The sequence below is a fragment of the Notothenia coriiceps genome, unplaced genomic scaffold, assembly GCF_000735185.1.
Source record: "Notothenia coriiceps isolate Sejong01 unplaced genomic scaffold, NC01 NC01_scaffold00003313, whole genome shotgun sequence".
Classification (NCBI taxonomy): Eukaryota; Metazoa; Chordata; class Actinopteri; order Perciformes; family Nototheniidae; genus Notothenia; species Notothenia coriiceps.
Window position 1 is genome coordinate 25,295 of NW_011336014.1, and position 24,189 is coordinate 49,483.

The window sequence follows — 24,189 nt, forward strand, 5'->3', positions numbered from 1 at the left end:
TTTCCCTCCTGGTCGCTCGGTGTATAATGCCTTTACTTCACACATCTCCTGGGGCAGATCAGAGGATAAATATGTACAAAAACATTTCTGCAAAAGATAGAAATAGAGTTCACGACATGACCTGCAGAGAAAAGGTACAAAGAAGTACTTGTTAACGTAAGAGGACATGGAGAGCCTTGGTAGCCGTATGGTTACAGCGCACGCCAAACAACCGCAGCGTCCTGGGTCTGACTCGGCCTCTGGACTTCTGCTGCATTTCATACCCCTCTCTCTCCAATACATAATAATAATACATGTTATTTATCTAGCGCTTTTCCTGGTGCTCAAAGCGCTTTACAAGCAAGTAAATAAGGAAAATAACAACAAAAGTAAAAAGTGTTTTAAACTAGGTGGAATAGGGGCAAGGGATTAGTGGATTAGGAGTTGAAGGCAAGAGTGAAAAGGTGAGTTTTGAGGGATTTTTTTGAATGACGTAAGAGTGTTGGCAGATAATACAGCTTGTAGTGTGCCTGCAGGGCCGTCCCTCCCTAGTCATGCAGACTGCGTGGGGCCTCACTTTGCGGAGGGGGCCTCATCTTGCTTAGGGAGCCTCAACTGAGCCAAAAATGCGGCGCAACTATGCGCTTATGCGGCGCCCTCCCCCATCGACGCTCGCGAAACAGAGATCCTCATCATATAACTTTGCGTGGTGCCTCATGTTGGCCAGGGACGGCCCTGTGTGCCTCTATCCTTCAATGTGTCTTATAAAGGTGAACAAATCATCTTCAGAAAACAACATAACTAATGCTCATTTACATTGTATGATGAACCAGGCTTTCTCTACTCGGCTTCATCTACTTGTCTTATTGCAAGAAAGCCTACATTCATAGAAGCCTATGTTATGATGTTCTTATTATGTTGATAAACCCTCCTAGCTTTAGGCATAAGACGATTTTTTTTTAACCAGTTTTCCCCAAAAGCTTTTCCCATACCCCATATATCTGTTATGTTTCATTCATCCATGTGTTAATGAACTTGTTTAGGAGCAACTCACATGAGCTAATTCATATAGCTTGTGACGATATGAGCTCCACATAAATGCACTGTTTCTCCACATCCTCCGTGCCTGACGTCCTCCCTCTCTGCCGCTACAGGAGCAGTTCTCGGAGGTGCTGGACGCCATGTTTGAGCATCGGGTTCAGCCCACGGACCACGTCATCGACCAGGGAGACGACGGAGACAACTTCTACGTCATAGAGAGGTAGGACGCACACACTCATGTCAGGTCCTGAAAGCCAGGGCAATTTGATTACTCAAATATTGTTTGTTTACAAAGCATGGATGACAGAAAGGGTACACAAAAAACAGACTAAGGCGAGCTGTTGGATACGTATCTATTACACTGAATGACCAGACGAGTAGTACCACTTGTATAATGTAAAGCCATGTAAGGTGGAGACAAGTAAAAATACTACAGACATGTGAAGCAAATATAGCACCACCAAACACAGTCTGTAAAATACCATACAATTGAATTTGACAGAGACTTTTATATTTATTTGCATTAGTGGACCCACAAGAAATGTTTCAGATTTACAACAGTGTGGCCATTTCACTGGTGTTTACACGTTGGTTATGGTTAACGCTGCACTTTTTATGATTTTGTGTATGTCTGCCCGTGTATACAGTACATATGAAGGCTGTGTGTCATTTCCCTGCCATATTGCTAATGTAAACGGTTACTGTGTACACAAGACTTACAGGACAGGTTTAGTTTAGTTACCCAGCTGGAATACAATGTAAAGTACCAGGAACAATCAAATGGATCTTCTTTTACACAATTAAAAACATGCTTGTTGTGTAAGAAGAAATACAACACTGTCAGTTTTAATTTATACTTATTAAAGTTTCCACGAAGATCCCTGAGACTTCACTGCACAGAACCAGCTAACCAGCTACAATCCTTTTAAATGACTTTTTATTACTAGTAATTCAGCTAGCCTTTTTTTCTACTAGAAAAAGCCTTAAGATGGCTGTTTTGATCCTCTGCCACCAAAGCAGAACAGCCTGGCCTCTATTCATTCTTGGCACGGCCTATATCAGTTCAACACAGCAGTTTAGTTCCACTTGTTATGAGCTATCATTCAATCTGCACACACACTCTCTGACAGCGTGCTTCGTGTACAGGAGATGTGCGATGACCTTTCATAAGCAGCGCGCCAGCCTGCCCTCGTACTATCCCAGGATTTTCCTTGGCCTGTAAAAGGCGTAGGTGGCAGCTAATGTCACCAGCAGGGTGGGTAGGGTGTGAGCACGGACTCACACAGAGATGGAGGGATAAACAAAAAGAAGAGCAGGAAAGAAAACAGGACGCAGTAACACGTTGTTTAAATGTTTTTATAAGGGAATTCCCCCATATGCATTAATCTCCTCTGCGTTCATGTTACATAATGTCAGTCATCAGCTGAACACACAAATATATGTTTTTCCCAGAGCCACTATTTAAAGGATGCTACGTCATCGAGTCCCGCCGAAGGACAGTTCCAATGTCCAGGATCCTTGGAATTCTGCCGGGGTACTTCGTAGCGAGACATTTAGAGGCTGCACATGTGTAGACTCCACGTTCTTAAAATCCCCACAATGCTTTGCGCATGGACCAATTTCCCAAGTCTTTGGCGGAAATCGCGCTCCATTTAAGGCGGGGCCTCGCATATGACACAGACCTGCACACCTGTTAGCCTGTTCCACAATTCTTCGTTTTCCGAGGCTAGGAAGGATTCTTGCCTCGCTTGTGAAGCAAGTGATTCGGAAGACATGTCCTACCAAGGAAGCGTCCTCGACATTGAGAAACACCCACTAAGTAAAACAGGCTGATGTGGTCTAAGAAAAAATAAGATTGACTTTATGGATCCCATCAAATGTTTTCAACACAGCACAATGTTAACAAGACATTGCACATAATGTGTAAAGGAAAAGGAGTAGAAAATAAACAAACATAAAATAGAAACATCTCAAAATAGAAAAAATAACAGAACTAAAAAGTAAAACATATACATATTGACAGTGAAAGATAAAAATCTGTAGAATTCTGTGTTTTTTTATATGTTTTCATCTGCTGTAACTTAACAACACAAGGTGTGTATCATCCAGTTCCTCTCCATTAGTCCTCTGGCCACCGTGCTACATTTCAAAATATATTTAATGAACTTCCTCAGGCTATGGATCGATCAGACTGAGTTGTCTGAAACAGGAAGTAAACAAGTTTATTAAAACAATCTTTCTTCTTAATGTTTCCTTCTATGCTCAAGCAGATGTATTGTGAATAATGAAGAGAAAGTACTTTAATAAGAATCTAACCGCGAAGTATTTAAAGTATTACATAACGTCCACATTGACTCGATTAACTGTATTCAGGCACAATGACGACAACAAGTGGTCATCGTCCCCATCGTCATGGTAATCCAGTCAAACTAAGTCAATACTAATACAGCAGCCACGAGGGCTTTAACCCCACTCCTCAGCCAATGGGAGGACAGACGAGGTTACAAAGTGACTGTTTAATCCTGCTGCGCTACAGCGCTGCAAATTACCCTCCACACATTTAATCCTCATACAGAGGGGAGGAGAACGGGGGGGGGGGGTCTGCTGACATGTTACTGTCAATAACAGTTGTATGCCAACATGAAAACATTGTGTTGACGCTGCACATGTAGACCACTATGTTTACAAAAATGCTATACCTTTACAAGCTGTAGTAAAAACTTCCAAATGCATGAAATATGCAAACAATTTATACACACTACTGCACCCTCACAAACAGTCAATTATTTTCTCACCCAGTCCAACACAGGGTGCTGCCCTGAGGCTACAGATAAGCTGCAATTAGATGCCTATTTAGAACCTGTCAGTGGGTCAATAAACAAAACAATGTTCACTTCATCAGGCTCAATTAAATAAACCAACGTCATTTTTCTGGGTTCCCTTTCCGATGTCTTTTTTTCTATCAGTTGTCCTAACTCTCTCTCTCTCTCTCTCTCTCTCTCTCTCTCTCTCTCTCTCTCTCTCTCTCTTTCTCTCCCCAGGGGGCTGTTTGACATTGTGGTAATGGGAACAACGGTGGGTCAGTACAACAATAAGGGCAGCTTCGGGGAGTTGGCACTCATGTACAACACGCCACGTGCCGCCACTATCGTCGCCACCAATGAAGGGGCACTATGGGGACTGGTGAGAGCGCACTAATAGACACACACACACACACACACACACACACACACACACACACGGGATTTGTTTGACACGCTAACTGATTATGATTATAAATTGCTGTAAGCCCCAGAGGGAATACACATTTGTGTAGAAGTAAAGAATTGTCTAATTGAGTAGTTTTCAATATTTGTAGGTTATAAATTATAAAATGTGCTTATGAGATGTTTTAATTTTCATTTCAACTAGTACCACATATTTTTTTAATTGCTCTGTAATTTAATAAGAGAAAATGTAAATATGAAAGCTCAGTTGTGCCTCTACTTGTGTACTTAGGATAGTATTGTGAGCATGTTGTGTACAGTAACTAGACGCAGTGCATTGAGCAGAGCTGCTCAGACTTCTTAAGAATGGAGTCCTGTTCTCTATGAATGGAGCCGTGCTTCACGCAGCTGCAGCGCCTCCCTGTGGCCGAGCACGGTCTTACGGGATGAGAGGGTCTGCTTCAGGAGGTGCGTGTGTGTGTTAACTGTTTTTTCTTTTTCCCTAGGACCGCGCCACATTTCGTAGACTCATTCTGAAGAACAACGCCAAGAAGAGGAAGATGTACGAGACCTTCATTGAGTCCGTGCCCTTACTCAAATCACTGGAGGTGAGTTTAGTTGTTCTTGGATTTCTCCTTCACAGGGTCTTCTTTTCAGGATCCCACCACACAGCTAACCACCAGCCTGTTGATGATGGAAAAAGTTCTACACTCACTTAAGAAATGAATATTTAGTAGATAATAGCTAAAAGTAAAGTTTCGACAATTATACATGCTACATATAATATAGTGTAATGTCATTCTATTTCTCCAACACTTCCAAAAACTTGACCCTTTTTTCCTACCACTTAGGCTAAGATGTACTTAACCTACACATGGGGTGAATGGTCTGAAACAAGAACACAGTGGGAGATGAAGTGATGGATTGAGGAATGTCTGATGTCAATAAAACAATGATGTCTCTCACGGTCTCTCTTCCTGTTTGTCTCTCCTCCCTGTCCCAGGCAAATGAGAGGATGAAGATCGTGGATGTATTAGGATCCAAGCAGTTCCCCGACGGCGAGCGCATCATCACACAGGTGAGACGTGGACACACCTGGCACCGTTTCATCCAAATATGAATTGTATAGGATTTCAACATACAAGTACATATACTTTGAAATGTATCTACAAGGTGTCTGTTTCTTGTATCCACAGGGAGAGAAAGCCGACTGCTTCTATATTGTAGAATCTGGAGAGGTCAAGATCATGATGAAGAGTAAAGTAAGACACTCCTCTAAAACTGACATTTAAACAAAAATGGCTGTGATAAATGTTGTCTTTTTCTTTTTTTATAAACTTTGTTTATTGGGTTTTTCCAACAGCATACAGTTATTCTATCAGAGCATGTATCAAAAGTAGGTAAACAAATCTTCCCTTTATAGAAAGCTAGGTAGAGTAACAATCCCACACAGACATACACAAACAGACAAACAACAAATACACAAATAAATAAATAGAAAACCAGTCGGCTAAAACAAAAATGTCAACACTAAACAATAAATGTCAGTACGGCAGCACCTCCTCCCCAAGACAACCCGTCCAGTGGAGAGTGAAGAGCCACTCGGAGCAAACCGGATAAAAGTTGTCTTTAACCGAAAGCTGGTACGTAAGAATGAGCCGTATTCATTTCAGCTTCATTTTTTAAATCTTAATAGATCACTACCAAGTCACACACTGAATTAATGTAAATTCTCGTGTCACTAAAACACAGAAATTGATCAGACTTACCATTACAGGAGATGATATTGCTTTAAAAGTTTTAAATATTGTAAAATATCAAATGTCATTTAAGCAATCTATAAGCTCGTGTTAGCCGACTGGGGTCTGCATGAATTTGTAGGTTAGTTCATTTTCATTTTTTACATTTTGTCAAAGATGGATGTTGAATTTGATCATAATTGGTCAAAGTAAAACAAACACAAATAATAAATGAATATATAATAACAATACATTACATTTTTAATTTCTTTATTCTGAAACTATATCTAGACATTATACCTAATGAAAAATAACTTTAAAAACCAAATCTATAAGAACTAAAGCTTATCCTTTCTGAAACATGCATTTATTGTTCCCTGCATTCCCATTTCCCCAGCAGCTTCTGTTCAGCTGTAATGAATGGTTCAAACAGGCCCGATCACAACGTTCTCAGAGGCTGATCAATATTGTAAATTCGTTTTTTTTTGTGCAGGAATAAGCACCTACACAAAAGCTGATCATATATTTCCTAGCAGTCATTACCCTTGCAGCACATCCTGACAATAACAACCCACTCTCCCTAGTGAAGACCACCAGAGTGTCAAAGTGTTTCCTGGTTTTGCTTAGCAACAGCGTGGATCACAATAGCTGCTGAGCTCTTCTGGCTCGGGGTGACAGAAAAACGAGATGCCCAGTGGTTGTTCACATTTAACGGTCTCCTCTCTCCCCCGCAGACGAAGGCCGACCATGCGGACAACGTGGAGGTGGAGCTGACGCGCTGCAGCAGGGGTCACTACTTTGGGGAGCTGGCCCTGGTCACCAACAAGCCCCGGGCCGCCTCCGTCTACGCAGAGGGCCCCGTCAAGTTAGTGGGTGAGAAGAAATACACTCTGACACACTCGTTTACCACGTCTGTCCGCATCGATGCTAATCAACACTAATGTGATGTAGCTTTGTTTCAAAGTTAGATGTCCAACAATGTGATATCTGCATCTGAAGCACCTTGTTATGTCAAATGAATATATGACATACGATTTTGATGTGTTGTGTTTTAATCTGTGTTCATTCATTATTTAAAATGCTACCATTTTAAAAAGATTCAATAAATCCCACACCACACAGGGCTACAGATACACATAGGCAAACACACTTGCATAAACGGACACATTGTGGTAAAAGGGAGACGAAAAACGTTTAAAATCTCTGAAAAGGAAAATGAATTGAAAATGCAGAAAGAAAGTTTAAAGAAGACAGATAAGATTTAGAGGCGTTTTATGATGGTACAAAAATGATATGATATACCATTTGGATGTGTTATGAGTTTATCAGTGTTCATGAATTATTAAAAAAGCTACCATTTGAAAAGATTCAATAAATCCTTTGTATATAGTGATAGTGAAATGAAACTCATTATTTAAGCCACTCAACCTCACAACACTGCCTGTGGTGTTAATATCCCACTAATAACACTCTTACAAGCAATTTGTGTCTGGCTCGTCACCTTGTATTCGTGTTGTTTAAAGGCCGTTCAGCCGTGATTAAGCCTTTTTTTAAGTGGTTCCTGTAATTCAGGCTCTACAGTGGATGAGCAGCACTTAACATTTGAAAATGAACGCAGGAGTTTTAAAAGCTGGTCGTGTTTTTCTGTCACCTCTTTGTCCTCTGTTGTGAAGTCTGCTAAATGCTAATTGTACCGCTTTTATTTTTTTATTCAAACAGGATTTTTTAACAGTAGATGTAGCACTCCCCTATTTTTACCCCCTTCAATATTAAACACACACTGTCACACTTACCTGTGTATCTTTAGTGTACTTTCTGTGTACAGTACAACAGTCTCCAACAGCTGCTCGGCTTTGAAGCGGAACAGAAAACTGTCAGTCAAACCTCCCGCAGCAACACACTGTCTGCTGTCCTTGTATCATTCTCCCTGTATGTTAGGACTGTATACAATTAATCTGCCGTTAGGGGAACACTTTGAGCAAATGAGCACAACAGTTTGCTTCAAGAGCGGCCTAAACATCACACTAAGAAAATGGTTTCATAATAAGAAAGTATGTCTTGTCAAAATAAGTTATTTATTGAAATAAATTGTGATATATGTAGTATCGTTTAACTGTTAAATGTGATTCAAATGTTGATGCACGATCTGTCTCTATAATTGTTAGTGTGATGGGGACTATGTTACGTTTTTACGGTCTGTTTATTGTTATCTGTGTACCTGCACAGGAACTGTAGATGAATATAAGCTTATAGTTCAATCAGGCATAAATCATCTCTTTTTTTGTTTGCGAATAAGGTTTAGTTTCACATTGTCCTTGTTTAATAAAGAACAAATGAAAGAAGCAGGACTTTAAGGATCCTCTGAGGCCCAGTGAGGACATTTAAGATGGGACCAGGGGGGTATTTCTACCTGAATCGCACAAATGAAAACAATCTGCTTAAGACACACCTAACATCTCTCTCCCCCCTCTCCCCCTTCTCTCTCTCTGCAGTAATAGACATCCAGGCGTTTGAGCGCCTCCTGGGTTCCTGTAAGGAGATCATGAAGAGGAACATCTCCCACTATGAGGAGCAGCTGGTGGCCCTGTTCGGCTCCAGCATGGACCTGAGAGACTGAGCCCCCCACACCACCCTCCGTGCCTTCTATTACACACACACACACACACACACACGCACACGCACACAACTATCATGTAGTGGCTATACAGACTCCTAATAAGCTTTACACAGGGCGTACAAACACTCTCACACATACATGCACACACACCTTGTTGCTTGAGCCAGCTTCAACCTCTCAGTATGAACCTCTCTGCTGCAGTGACCTTAATACAGGTAAAGCAGCAGAAGGACATCACACACACACACACACTCTCCAAACACACGTTTAAAAACACATCACCATGCTTCATACGTGCAAGCGTCGCATTCATGTGAGCACTTAAACAACTCAAGGTTGTTCCAACAAGCCTCAGAAAAGGCCACATCACACACACAACACACACACACACACACACACACACACACACACACACACACACACACACACACACACACACACAGACAGGGGTACAGATACACATAGGCAACCACACTTGCAAAAATTGACACATTGTGGTAAAATGGAGACGAAAAACTTTTAAAATCTCTGAAAAGGAAAATGTATCAAAAATGCAACAAAAAAAAGAGAAAGAAAGTTTAAAGAAGACAGATAAGTTTTAGAAACGTTTTATGATGATAAAAAAAACAGAAGCTTTGATAAAATATTATTTAAATAAAAAAAGTGTTTCCTCTTTGGGAGGCCGGGGTGCAGAACTTTGTGAACGCACTCCATTTCTTCCTCTACTGTTGTTGATTGAGTTGAGTTAGTGCTGGTGATTATTGCAGTACCACAGAAGAAGCAGTGAAAACAATAAAACCCTACGTTTTCTGGGCCATTGTTATTCTATCATCGACACAACACTTCATTGTATTGAATTAATTATTAATGTATTGTTATTATATATTCATTTATTATTTTTTTTGTTTTACTTTGACCAATTATGATAAAATTCACCATCCATCTCTGAAAAAATGTAAAAACTGAAAAAAAATTCTAATAAAAACATTAGTGCTTATTTCTCCTTGATTATCCTTGAATGAGTTGTCCTGGATAAAAAAAAATGAAAAAATAAAGCAAACATTTTGTTAAAAATCTGGACTCTTTGTTGAACCTCTACTCAAACTCAGTTAATAACTTCAGAATGTGTTTTGAAGGATTCAGGTACAGTATATTTACACTTGCATAGGATGGATTCAATAAACATTACCTTGCATTACAACAGCCTTGCTGCAAATGTTAAGCACATAATCACTGTTTGTTGCCTGAACTCCATTGTTATGTTAGTGCAACAGTATGTGGTGCCATGAAGACAATATTCTGTTTAGTGTGTTTCTGAGGGTTGCAATTATACGGTTGCAGACTGAGACCCATATTTGTATTGGCAATAACATCTGAAAACAACTTTTTTATTTCTGTATGTACTGTAGCATAAAAGGGTTTGGCTAATTCAACGCTAATGAGTTTGCAGGATTCTAGCCATTTTGCATTTGTATCCTCAGGAATTATTGCACATACTGTAAATCGCTTTGGATAAAAGGGTCAGCAAATGAAATGTAATGTAAAAGTCAGAAATGTCCCTCCGGGGACTCGTATACAGCCTATGACACATTCTGTCCTTTTCAACCCACACTTTGGATAAGGAAAAAGGTATGGAAGAAACATTTAAAGAGAAACTCACTAAGGAGGGATTAGTATACAAGGACAGACGGATAGATGTTGTGTGTACAGAATAGACAAACGGTACAATTACATTATAGACACATTTTTTTATTTTTTTTAGATCCAGGAGGATGTCAAGCTTCAAGGCAGTGGCGTAACTATTTAAGGTGCAGCCGGTGCAACGCACCGGGGGCCCAGAGCCGGCCCATGCAAAGAAAAAAATAATAATTAAAAATTGCACCAGGGCCAATCACAACCTTGTTACGCCACTGCTTCAAGGTGTCACCAAACAAATGGCATCTGAGCCTTTGATTTCCTCCATCATCCATCGAAAGGCTAGAGAAACCCACGATAAGTGAAACTGAATCATTCAGATAGAGATGAGGAGAGGTAATACACATTTAAAATACTGCTGGGCTGTTGTACCTACTCTGAAGTACCAGTAAATGACAATGTAGTAGCTTTTTCTTATATAGTAACACTCCTATCCACTAGGTGGCAGACAATTCCGCAGCAGCAACATTTCCTCCTGTTACAGTAGAGGCAGGATTAACGGTTAGAAACTGACCGTGGAACAGTTCACATCGATGATTGTTAGCTGCTGTGTTCCCGCGTTGCTGGAATCAACGCCGACCCCAGATCAGCTTTCACTGAAACACGAGCACGGGAGGGAGAGCCCCGGCGACGAGCCGCGAGAATAAAGATGTAGGTAACGTAGTGAGAAACAAACACAAATGTAGCATATTGTTCGCTAACAAACAGTAAACTTGTGGTCACTCCAAATTTTAAACAAATGTCACTTCATGTACTCCTAAAGCTGAAAGTCAGCTCATGAGCTAGCTAGCATGTAGCACTGAGTTCCACCTGTGTGTTTGTAGCTGTAGTCTTACCGTACATAGTGGGTTCGAAGAGGGGAACAGGACAATGTGTCCAACATATGGGTTGTTTTCTCCCCTACGGCAGCCAACTGGTCAAATTGTTTCATATCTCAAATGAAAGATGTTTATAGGCTTCCCTCAAACATTATGTTTCATTCATTTTAGTCTAGGGCATGCAAAGATAGGACATTCTCATCTTAGTTGAGGCGACTATATTTTTGTATTATTTCATAGTTTTATATTCTATATAAGTATGAGATGTGTGTGTCTTACTCACTTTTATAAATCGCATGTTTAAGTTTACTGTCACAAGTTTACAGTGGGTTTGGTTACTGTAAAACATTTGAAAAGGACGATGATTACAGTATGACAACTCTGAGTGGAAGTTACAAAGCTCTGATAGATCAAGCTCAATATTGATACATGTTACTTATCCCATATTTAGAAGTGGGTCTGGGGTCTACTCATAGTATGGAGACACTTCGTCAAAAGAAAAGCAGACGGTGTTCAGAAGGAATATTATTATCATTATTATCATTATGTTTCAAATGAACATACTAGCTTAAACGGAACGGAAGGCAACAACTATCTTGATGCGTTTAATCTTTGGATTGTTTGATGCAGGCGAGCAGTTTCTTATCGAAATATATAAAAAAGAGAGCTATTCTTATGTTATAAAATATTGGCTTCATTCAAACAAAGCCCAATCATAATGTTTTGTATTGATAAGCAATGGCATTTTTCAAGTAAAAGATGTTGAAAAAGTAGGGGCGTAACCGTGGGGGCCATGTTCCCATAATGCATAGCGTGCACTTGCTATCTTAAACGTTCATCATACAAACACTTGTATTTCCTTCAAAACGTTGCAATGCAACAGACGAGTATAAATAGAATAAATAGAAATAGAATAGACGAGTTAGACGAAACAAACTTTAGTTTTCCTTCTGATACAATGCGGTTGGTATTTTCTTCGAAATATTTATTGACACACCGTGACAGAGGGAGCTATGGCGGGGAACATCATAGGGTGCTCACTCCCTGGTTCTTCAGTACACTCTTGTTTCTCTTCAGAGCGCATAAATCTTTCGCCTTTTACTAAAGATTTCCGTGGAGAGGAACAATAAGAGTTTCAACTAATTTTTTGATGCCCTGCGTATGTGGGGCTTCCTAAATTGTCAAAAAAAAACATCCACCGAAAAGAGTCTGTCCCTGTACTACTTCCAGGGTGTATCTCTACCCCTCCTGTGATCTGTCCAATGATTACGCACTCTAACGTTAATTTCAATGCTGGGTTATTCCCTACATCCCGGTATTTATTCTGAAAGTTGTACACACACCGTGACAAAGGGAGCTGTGGCGGGGAATAGGGAGCCTTGCTCGCTCGCTTATTCATCAGTACACTCTTGTTTCTCTTCAGAGCGCATAAATCTTTCGCCTTTTACTAAAGATTTCCGTGGAGAGGAACAATAAGAGTTTCAAACAATTTTTTGATGCCCTGCGTAAGTGGGGCTTCCTGATGCTGTGAAAAATAAATGATAGGTTCTTACCGTCGTCAATGGAATGGGTTATTCTATCCCCTGTGAGTAGTTCACCACATACCACACCAGTTGCTTTGGAGCTACATGTTGGAAAAACAAAGCTCAGGGAGGAGAAAGACAAGCAGAAACCACATTCAATACAAACATATTAAAGAACATTTATTTATTGGCTAAGATAATTCAATAAAAATCACCTTTAGTAGGCTAATGTCAAATTTGCCATTGTAGATTTTTGTTTGGCTTTACAAGATAAGAATGTGAGGAACTTGCTCAAGAGCTCAAACGGTCTTTTCTCCCGCGTGTTGTGATGAGTGATGGCTGAATTCAATGTAGCTGCTCACAGCAACACCTTCAGACACTGAAGTCATCATTGCTGTTAGAAGTGACAGCTGTGCTTTTCTTTTGTAAACCTCGAGATCACCTGCTGTGATTATCAAACAGTGTCCAGTTTCCTGTTCAATCTTTTCAACATCCCTTTTTTGTGAGAATGTGACATTTCGTTGAGTACCAGCTTCAAAGCTGTCTGTCAGGTGCTCAGCTTCATCTTGTCTCTCTCGGTGAGTTTGTTTGTTTTTTATTGTTGGTGGGTTTTCATTCTGTGTTTCCCAAACACTACACAGACTATTTTAACAATTTTGATGAACCTTTTTTGATTTGGTATTGTTTCTTATTTAAACACTTAAACACTCTTCAGTGTTTCTTCACCTATGAACTCAGCTCTGTGATCTGCTTCTTTAAGATGATTTTAAGGCCTATAGTTGGAGACTCTTAACTTACTGAAGGGCTGATTAATTGTACTAGTCAACCAAGTTATTTAGGCCTTAGCGATATTAACTGTTGCCACCATAGGCATAATGAATACCTGGGGACGCTGGGGACATGTCCCCACTACTTTGCATTAGGATCATTCTTTTTAAAATGTTCTGAGAATAGCGTGCACAAAGAATTGTACACTTAGTTTATTTCCACCAGAGAACATGTACAACCTGAAGGACTGTTCACTTCCCTTTTTGGGTGTATTTATGTTAACCCAAGTGGTGAAGTTTGGATCTGTGACAACTGACGTGTTTAATATTAGTAATAATTGAATAGAGAATAGAAAAGCAATTGTTGCTCCCGCTATGCAGCAGCGTAGCATTGTTACTGCACTAGTTGTCAAAGGAAGTATTGTAAACATATGTATGTATTTTTGTCGCGGGGGGGACGCTTAATGCAGAGGTGTTTTTTTTATCTGAAAAAGTGTCCCCACCACTTTTTCAAACAAAGTGACGCCAATGGCTACACCCTATCTCTTACATTGTGTTGTGTCACTTTGTGCTTCAAGCATACTTTTAACATCGTGGTCTAATAACTTCAATATAGGAAGGCTCAGTTTGAATCCATCACAGTCGTTTTTTATGAACAAAAAAACAAGAAAATAGGCATAGAAATAGTATTTGTTTGAATAATTTGCAGATAAGTAAATGCATCAGGAACTAGTTTTTATGGATGTCTTCAGCCTTCTCAAGAAACTGTGGTGAGATGTGTAAGATATAAGCCACTTCCTCATTCAGACTGATGAGACAAGATGATGACTCCATTAAACCAATAAACACACAAAACATATCTGCATGAGATATAACAGAACTCTGACAATAACATATCAAAACATTCAAAGGGTAACACAATTATTTATTACATCTTATTGTAACACCAGGCTCTGCTTTACTCGTCAGCTGTGTGTGAGCTCATAGGGAACTTTGATACTCACTGTGCAGGACACATGTTGCCAAGATGCAAAAAGTGTGTATTTCTCATGAACCCAGTGCTTTTTAAAGTAGATATTAAATGTACCTAAATATTCAATCAAGTCCTCAGAAAGGCATGCGCTTTGCAGTAGAGCAGAAACACTAACTTGATTGAATTGATTAATTATTGAAGTATTTCTTAAATGAAACCTACTTACTTGTGTTTTTTAGTCGCTATATTATTAGACTGAACGTCTTTCGGGGTTTGAACCGTTGGTTGGACAGCACAAGCAATTTCAAAATGACCTTTTTCAAAAATGATGGGTCATTTTGTTACTATGTTTTGAAATTGTACTTACCAACATTAATCGAGTAATTCATTGTCAGATTATTCTATAACGACATGAATCGTTTTTTACAGCCCTACTCTAGAGCTGTTTTGCATGGTTTTGTGACTGAACATCGCTCTCATTGCTCTTCATAGTCAACGTCTCTCTCCTGAACACTCACCCTGTCCTCCTCAGTGTCCATGATCAAGGCTTACTGTAGCAGTCTATTACAGAAACTGAAGGGCAGTAAAGGTTGCAGTGGAAACAGGGAGCGTTGGGTGAGATCTGCAGGAGATCAACACTCTAGTTGGATCCTGCTGTGTCATGTGTCTCCGCTTACAGCAGCACGTTCAGAACACTGGATGATTATCCTGCACAAAACGTCTCGTTCATCTGTCCCATTTTACAAGACAACAATCTCAACTCAACTTCCTGTTGTGTAAAACATACTGTGATGTAATCAGACCAACCACACCATGGAAGAACTGCATGTTGCAACCATTTGCTAACATCTGTATTTGCTAACATTTGACACTGAACACAGACTGACTTTAGTTCAACCCTGACAGGTCTGAACCGGACTGTCCGACACACTCCCCCCTGGATGGAGAAGATAAAGAGACGCAGCTCTCTGAGAAGATCCACGCGGTTCCGATCCACCGGCGACCGGACCTCCTGGGGTCTTGCGCTGACCTGGTGAACTCCGAGTGGCGGAGGAGCCAGGCGGCCCGGCTCCACTCCCTCCAGAAGTCCTGCGCAGAGTTCCCTGTGTGCCTGGTTCTCCTGCGGGGCCACAGAGGGGCCGAGCGGCTGCTGGGCCACGCCCGGCTGTCCCGGGTGGTGGGTCGGAGCAGCAGCCTGTTCCTGGAGTCAGTGGTGGTGTCCAGGGCGGAGCGGGGGCGGGGCTACGGCCGCACTCTGATGGAGGAGACGGAGCGCTACGCCAACAGCAGAGGGTTCAAGCGCCTGTACCTGACCACCCACGATAAGCAGGACTTCTACGCCCACCTGGGGTACGTGCTGACTACGCCCGTGCAGAACGCAGGTGCCATGACTCTCTTTGTTCCCATGGAGACGCTCTTGAGGTTCTCCAGAATGCCGGGTCAAGAGAAAAACACACAAGAGCAAACGCGGACAAAGATGGAGGCTCGTGTACCACACAGTGCTTGTGTTGTGGGGTCACCACCTCCTTCCATACCTCCTTGTCCTCCACCACCTCCTTCCATACCTCCTCCACCTTGTCCACCACCACCTTCATCGATACCTCCCCCCCCACCTCCTCCCCCTCAGTCTGCAGGGCAGCTTGTAGTTCAGACTCTGACTGAGACTCCCTACAGAGACGCTAAAGGAGTTCCTATCTACTGGATGCTCAAAGACATTTGACGAACACACACTCCGCTGCATTCATACGTGTTTGTGTATATGTGCACACATCAATAGAAACATATACAAATTCTAAAACCTCACTCACTATTAATGGTCTCTCAGACACACAAAAATGTATGGAAGAAGACAGGGTGTAGAACAATTCAGAGAGAAATTAGTCCTGCCTACCAACCCACAGACTGTGAAATATGAAAATCTTCATCAAACCATTCAGATTTGATTTCCCTCGATTTGTCACTGGGTCTTTAGGATATCTGTTATGGCATCACACTAGTTTACCGGCCAGTCAGTCTCCAAAAGGCGACCTTACAGAGGTGTGAGGTCGAGACTTGAGGTCGAGACTTGAGGTCACATAAACTGATAGTTAATTATTTGGGAAGTAGGAGACATCTGGTTTCCAGCAATTACACTTTTAAGATTTCCATATGAATACATTCTGGATGCGTTAATGAGTTTAAATATCTACTGCATGTAACTGTTTTCTCTTGAGGGAATCTTTTGAAAGACATGGATTGTGACAAAGGTCGAGTGAACGCTTAGTAAAACATATTTTAGAACATATTTTGGTTTATCCCAACCAACCACTCACTGTTTTTGATGTTTTCATGTGGAACTGTAATCTTGAACATGAGGATCACTGTGCCTTGTTGAACTGCCAGAGAACTGAAACGTTCTTAAAATCACTTTTTCATGTTGATGAGTGTAATTCATCACAATTCTGGTAATAAAAAGGATTTATAAACTTATACATTTGTCTTTCTTCGCCTATACTACACCTAATGTTTATTATTAATCAAATATAATCTTACAAGGAGTTAGAATTAGCTAAACAAAAAATAAACTATTATGGGCTGCCCAATTTCAACAGTATGTGTTTATGACTTGTTGAACCCAGGGCAGAACCGTTCCTCATATGAAATCTCTCTCCTGTCAGGAAGGACCCGTCAGTGGCTGAGCAGCCATGGTGCTGCTTCACCTCCCTCACCCCTTCTTCCTCCTCTTCTCTCTCACCCCTCTGTCCCCGGCCTCCCCCCATGGAGACCCCCACAACCCCTTGCCTGCTGCAGCAGCAGATTCGATCCTGCAGCAGCGGCCCTTTGTTGTGGTGTGGAACCTGCCCACAGCTCAGTGTCACTCACGCTTCAACATCCACCTGGACCTGAGAGCCTTCGACATCGTGGAGAACCGAGAGCAGCGCTTCCTGGGACAGGTGACCCCAGAGGGTGAAGTACAGTGACCCCACTTTACTGACCCCAGTCCACTCTGAACATATTCTTGAGTTAAATGACTCAATTTGAAGTGTTTAGTATTTACATGTGTCTGCCATTGCTATAAATAAGGTTAATGGGAACAGTCTGATCTGCTGTTACATTCTGGTTGTAATTATTACAATAACTGCTTTTGCAGTAGTACTTTTGAAAATGACTATTGCAATATATTTTTCACCCATTGGTTCGATCTTTAAATTAATTAAATATTACAAATTGGTTGCATGTGATATACAAATATGTTTTTAAATGAGCAAACAAACATTTCAATTCTTGCCAGACGGCAGCAGGGTGTTCCTGGCTGGGTATTATCCCTCAGTATCATTTGGCCTCTAAAAGATATAGCCTTTGCTTTTAGCTGTGCACTTGCCTCTTTCAGCTCCATTATGGCTGAATGCTAAATGGAAATGATCTGGATGGCTAGGATGTTGTATTTTTGCAGTTAAACCAATTTATCAGGGCAGTTCATGCTGAATAAATGTGCCCGCTGCTGTAAAATAAAGGTTGGTGAGGAGGCTAAGGCTAATTAGCTAAATGTGACATAAAACCAAAACAACAAGCTAAAAGAGACTAAAAGCTAATAGTTTCAAATGTTTACTTTTCTAGAAAATGACTATCTTCTACCGCGACCGCCTGGGGAAATACCCCTACCTCTCCCGAGGCGGGGGGAAGGTCAACGGAGGGATCCCTCAGCTCAGCGACCTCTCGGCTCACCTCTCCCTGGCGCTGTCGCAGATGTCCTCCTCTCTGCAGCCAAACTTCAACGGGTTAGCTGTTATCGACTGGGAAGACTGGCGGCCATTGTGGGAGAGAAACTTTGGAACCAAGATGGAGTATCGCAGGCAGTCTAAGCTGCTGGTGAGACAGGAGAAACCAGATTTGTCAGAAAGGGAAACGACATTGTTGGCAAAGAAGACGTTTGAGGAGAGTGCTCGGAGGTTCATGGGGGAGACGCTTCGAATGGGGGTCACACATCGCCCCGAGGGACTCTGGGGGTTTTATGGTTTCCCTGCCTGCTATAATAATCACAAGCAAAAGACAGGTTTGAGAAACACTGTAATACATTGTTGCAGTTCATGATGGTGATGATAAGAACTGAGCCTGTGTGTTTTACTTGTGTTTAGATCAAAGCTACACAGGACGCTGCCATGCAGGAACCGAAGAGCAGAACGACCGTCTGTCCTGGCTCTGGAGTCAGTCCTCCGCTCTGTATCCCAGCATCTACCTGCCTCCATGGCTGGAAGGGTCCACGGACGCAGCTCTGATGGTCAGGTACAGAGAGACATGAAGAAGTGCTCACACTGCTTGAACCTATGAACAACTGTTATTCACCGGCAAACAAACGAAAAGCTTTGTACACAGCTTTGTACACAGGATGTTCAAGGACAGTTCACCCCTCCTCTTACCTGTTGTGCTATTTAGATATATATAATCGACTGCTTTCTGTTTAATATAATGGAACTAGATGGCACTCGGCTTGTGGTGCTCAAGGCGGAAAAAAATACTTTAGAAGAATCTAAACACCCATGTCTTTTTCCAGAAATCATAACCTGGTTTCCTGTGGGACTATTATTCACCAAATCACCTCGCAGAAGGAAGCTTGCATCTACTTGCATTCACTTATTGATTTATGCGGTTTGGTAGAGAGAAAATAGTTCTTACATACTAACCTGGTCATGACACATTGCTCTTTAGTTTTTCAATGCTATTTTTTCCACTTTGAGCACAACGAGTGCCGTCTAGTTCCATTGTGATGGAGAGGAGGGAACGTCTCTATTCAACTCACACCAAACCCAATCTAGTTGTATCTATATGGTAAGATGAGAAATATGTATATGGTCTTTGGGTGAACCCTTTAAAGGAGTAACTGAAGGACGTTCCTCTGCTCTCAGACACAGACTGCTGGAGGCTTTGAGGTTGTCGTCAGTTTGGCGCCATGGCAACGATACTAACCAAGCCACACCGGTCCTTCCCATACGCCAGGCTGCCATTCTCACACACTCTCACTTTTCTTAATAAAGTGGGATTACTTGGAACTCATAAAATCATCAATGTGTGCGTGTGTGTGTGTGTTAAACTCAACAAAGTCTTAGAAATAGCTGACTGATAAATCCAAACTTCTCCAAACTTAATATTTAACCTACTCAAGCTACTAGTATTCAGAAAATAGAAAGCGGAGGTTAATGTGTTTTCTTTATTTTATTTTAGTTGTGTATTTAGCTCATTTTATGCTTGTTGTTTATGGTATATGTGGTAGAGTGGCCTTTCAACCCTTTCAAAACAGTGCTTGCTATTAACAGAGCAATTAGTGAAGCACTTACAGTCTAACTGATCCTTTTCTATTGTAAGCACTCTCATCTGTTTTTAATCTAAATATCTGTTAACCACGATGGTGGCATTAAAAAAGGACGGTAATTATCTGTGATTGTGTGTTTATCTATAGGTGCCTCAGCTGGATTACATTTCATTGACTTTCAGAAGGGGTGGTCTGAACTATCAGCCTTAAACCAGGAGCAAGGAAAGAACTCGTCGCTCTGATAACACTAATGTGTGCTTTTGTGTAGGTGTATATTTATGTAGTTAAAAAGACCAGACTGCTGAAGTGATGGATAGTTTTGTGTTTTAGTTCGACAGATCTCTGGTTTTGATTGAATTGAAGTGGCATGTCACTCGGGATAAAGAAAGCTGTGTGTCTGAGTGTGAGAGAAAGTCTGTTACTGCTATTGGAGAACTAGTTCTATAAAGGTGGTCTGATGCAAACAGATATTCAAATATGTGGATACAATTTGAATACAAGTGACATGAAATAGTTAAGAACTATCCTCCAGGAACCATACATATTTAAGCTAAAGTCATGGCAACTCTGTTTTGGCAACTTTGGTGAGATGGCTTTTTGCCTACACACTAACAAAACATCCTCACACATACTTTAGGAGGTGTCTCTATACAGAAACTCTGATATTGAGTGTTTATTTTTGATCCTGTATGTCTTCCAGCACTCTGAGTCAGCGAGAAAATATAAGTAATTTCTCTATGCCGCAGGGTTCAGCCTCTTTTATCATGTGGTATCTCGTGTCTTTACATGCATGCGTGTGATTTAGTTGATGTATTTATTCTTTCATGTCTGCACAAGCTTTTATTTGTGTTTGCAGTTGGTTTAACATTACTGTTTGCCTTGAGTGTGTCAGGTGAAACTACTGGATATGGAGATGAGCCGACCCTGGGGTTGTGACATGTAGAGGGTGCGATGTGCCCCTGCCAGCTGGCGTGGGAGGCCCTGTGTCATCAGCAATTTGGTGTGAGTTTCATCCATCATGGGATATAGTCAAGGTGCCCGTCATGCTTGGCAAACAGCGCTGCAAAAATACACTTTACAGTCCACAGGCACACTCACATACAGGGGTTGCTATATGGTTGTAATATTTCTGGCATGCACTAACTGCTAAATTGCTTTATTTAACTGTCTATGAGCGAGGATCTCATGGAGTTTTGCAATCCAAACACAGAAAAAACAGTCAGCGGATTTTTCCAAATGACTTTTTAGGGGCTTTTCTCACAGATATGTTGTTATTTTTTTGGTATGATGAAATGAGGTGGTTAACATTCAGCCACTCGTGTAGAAAACAGCAGCTGCATGATGTTTCTCAAGAACGTGATGCATGGAAATAGGACTTAATGTTCAATAAAAAATCCTTCCAGAGAACATATGGTTGTGTTGGATGCCTTTTCGTATCGCAGATGGATGGTTGTATCTCATTCTTCCTGCATGATCCTCACTGCCTCCACCTGGCAGCATCACTCAGGGTGTCAGCTGTAATGGGAAAATTAAATATTGATACAGGACAGAATAATGCAGTATCCACCTATTTGGAATTATAATGGAGAATTATCAATCTGCACAAGTTCTTTGTCATTTTCAATGTCCTGTTTGTCCCTTTTAAACCCTGGTGTCATCCTGTGCCTTTTATTTCCTCAAAATAACATTCATTTATGATACTTTCATCGAATTTTAAGCAGCTATTTATCTGAGTAATCCAGTTAAAATGTGTCTCCTATTTTTTTATAAAAAAACGACGTATTGTAAAACCCACCAAAAAGTATATTTTTTGGACAAACAAGCCTGGTGTACTTCATTTAAGATGATATTACAGACATTATTTTTTCTATTTCTGGCACATTCTTCTGGAGCACTGGCCCATGTTTGTGAGCCGTGGTCAGGCCCAGAGCGAATTCTGTCCAGCACTCTCTGTCCTGCGAGGGGAATTCTTTCTGTTTTATTAAAGTATCAGTCTCTGTTTGTTTGTTTCAAAAAGAGAAAGAATGAGACGCAAATAAAGCACATAAAAGGAGATAACAGCACCTGAGGCAGCCTCTCTTGCATCTTGTTTACAACATTCTGTGCAGATGGATTCCTGTTTCAGATGAAATAAAAAGAGTAGAGTTTCAATCAGCTGTTCCAGGCAAAGTCTCTATAGTCTCTGTGTCAGGGATTGTACTTGTATTCATCTGCCTTGTGTGCGCTTGCAGATTAAATGAAATGCCAAACTATTTATTATAATATGCTTGTTAAGCCTCATATAAAGAATTGTAAAATTGTGCAGTCTGTTTCTTAATCGAAGGTGTTGGATCCAACAGTCATATTTTCCATACATTTTATTTCTGAATCAAAAACATGACGATGATCAGCCTGGTTCTGAGGTTTTAAGGAAAGTTATGTTTCACAGGATTGATTCACAATAATAACCAGAAATAATAATATCATCAAAAAGTGTAATTCAGTTTATTATAGCTGTATTTACAGATTTACTGAGTTATAACAAGAAAAGAAAAGTCAACTTGACCTGAATTAATATTTTCCTCCATTAGCTGTGTGTTTCAACATCTGCTGATTGTGTTTATAGGCAAATGAACGGGCCAAGCTTCAATAATGACTTCCTATTGGTTCAGAACACCTGCTGCATGCACCTGTCTCTCACTCTTAACATCTGCTTTGGCTCTACAAGCACATTATTTATTTAATCAAAAACAAATTTGCGTGACTCTTCTCTGTTCTCTTCTTTCCTTTGTATGCCGAAGTGAATTTTTTGTTATGTAAATATCATGGGAACACTGTGTTTCCCATGATTTCCAAACAATAAGCATACCAAATGTCAACGTTAGTTTCAACTAAAATGACCTCCGTTTATCTGCAGCAAGTTAAAAAATTCAAGGTTTCTGTCAACACTGCAGACATTTACATATTGCATTCCCAATTTTGCTTTTCCTCCGTAAACAAAATACTCTGCTACCATGTTTTACCCTCAAGTCAGATGTTTCTTCCCCCTGCTGATTGGGGAACACATGACCTTATCCTCCCATCTATTTTCTCACGATTCTCACTCCATCCATCAGACTTTTCCTCCCTCTGTCATGTTTAGTGAACTGTGAAGAGATTTACAGTTTACAAACACGAACACGGTTAGGCTACCGCACGTCCGTATCCACGCGCATCTGTCGGTGCCTGCCTGGTCTGCTTCTTCTGTTTAATACAGGACTAATGTAGAACAACATTAACATGTAATATGCCTCCATAATAACCTAAGTGTACATTTCCCAACTGTATTGGTCACCTATAAGCCAGTGACTTGATTTTTGTGTAAATGACAGAATAGTTTAGCCAAGAAGATAAAGAGATACAATGTTTATTCTTTTAGCTCCCCTAGCAACAGCGTTGTAGCATACTTGAGCTACCAAGCTGAGAAATTAATTGACCAAATTGTCGTTTGCAAACTACATTTGTAAAGCAATTTACTTGACACTTTTACACTTGTAAGTGCAAGTACATAACTTAATCAGTAAAGTTATGGTAAAAATCATCATAGAAGTATACTGTAGCTAATTCAGTCCAAAGGTATATTCAGACTTGGGGAGCATCCACCAGAATTATGTTGGAAATAAAAAAAAAGTTGTTGATGCAACATTATTTCTAGCAGCGGACACGGATAATTTATCTTGTTTTAGAGAGCATAATATGAATCATGTCAGAACTTGCAAACATTAACCCAGATGAGATTAATACCTGTTTAATCAGGACACATGTAAACTGTAATGTGATTATTTTGACACTTCTCATTCCAAATGTACATCAGCTATAACAGATAACATCTAGTGATCAAAATGTATTTAAATATATGTTAGAGTTATGTTCCTGCTTGAAAAAATACTATTGCTACTGTAGTTATGATTTACGACATTCCAGGTGTGTAGAAACCAAACATTGCCTGACGTAATATGTAACAGTAGGATTTATAGGCTTAGAGGGAAAATAGAGATGAAGAAAAATGATGCTTCACTAGACAAAAAGAAGAACCTCTCCCTCTCTGTAAAGCGCTTTGCTGTGATAATTCCTTCACAAAAACGTAATGACACACATGCCAAGTAATGTATCCATTCACAGCTCCAACAGAAGTGACAGGTATTACTCAGAAGTGCACTACAGCTCTATGAGGTCCTAATGGAAGTGCTTTCTGAGAACCTGTGGGGCACACAGCTTAATAACACAGCTGTGTGAGTGTTTCTCTGCGTGTGTGCTGCTGATCGCTGCATGCATTTTTGTGAGTTACCTAATACAAGTATCACATTTGCCTGCCTGTTTGTGTGCACAAATGAAGTCATGATTGGATTGGTTGGGAAAATCCAATCATTATCAGTTCAAACTCTTTCTTTAAATCTGTGGATTATTCAGTGACATTTTGATAAGCAGCAACTTTGTCAATCTAATTTGTTTCTTCTTTCTTATATTCTCACAAGCAAGTACCAGCAACTTCATGGGGTCTTCTGATTTGTGGATTAAAGTAATCA

The 24,189-nt window shown here is 40.6% G+C and overlaps 3 protein-coding genes across 3 annotated transcripts; all 3 read left to right on the plus strand.

The window, feature by feature from the left end:
* Positions 1 to 1,118: 1,118 nt before the first annotated feature.
* LOC104941321 (cAMP-dependent protein kinase type II-alpha regulatory subunit-like) lies at positions 1,119 to 9,394 on the plus strand (the record flags this gene model as incomplete). The annotated part of the gene is made up of 7 exons (XM_010766407.1): positions 1,119 to 1,240; positions 4,062 to 4,203; positions 4,733 to 4,834; positions 5,230 to 5,304; positions 5,423 to 5,488; positions 6,700 to 6,838; positions 8,458 to 9,394. Coding segments are annotated over 7 exons (771 nt in total), but the record flags the coding sequence as incomplete, so codon positions are not given.
* Positions 9,395 to 10,498: 1,104 nt separating this feature from the next.
* hyal3 (hyaluronidase 3) lies at positions 10,499 to 19,955 on the plus strand. The gene is given in 7 exon segments (XM_010766410.1): positions 10,499 to 10,928; positions 17,016 to 17,291; positions 17,956 to 18,391; positions 18,474 to 18,621; positions 19,242 to 19,320; positions 19,322 to 19,369; positions 19,914 to 19,955. Coding segments are annotated over 6 exon segments (1,002 nt in total). The 5' UTR covers positions 10,499 to 10,928; positions 17,016 to 17,042.
* Positions 12,054 to 16,813, plus strand: naa80 (N-alpha-acetyltransferase 80, NatH catalytic subunit). Its single transcript, XM_010766409.1, has 3 exons — positions 12,054 to 12,058; positions 13,170 to 13,196; positions 15,265 to 16,813. Exons 1-3 carry the CDS (start codon positions 12,054 to 12,056, stop codon positions 16,076 to 16,078), a joined length of 846 nt encoding a protein of 281 aa, XP_010764711.1. The 3' UTR covers positions 16,079 to 16,813.
* Positions 19,956 to 24,189: the final 4,234 nt, after the last annotated feature.

Coding starts and splice junctions, on each gene's coding strand:
- naa80 (XM_010766409.1), top strand. Junction 13,197..15,264: donor GCTTCATCTTGTCTCTCTCG/GTGAGTTTGTTT, acceptor CAACCCTGACAG/GTCTGAACCGGACTGTCCGA.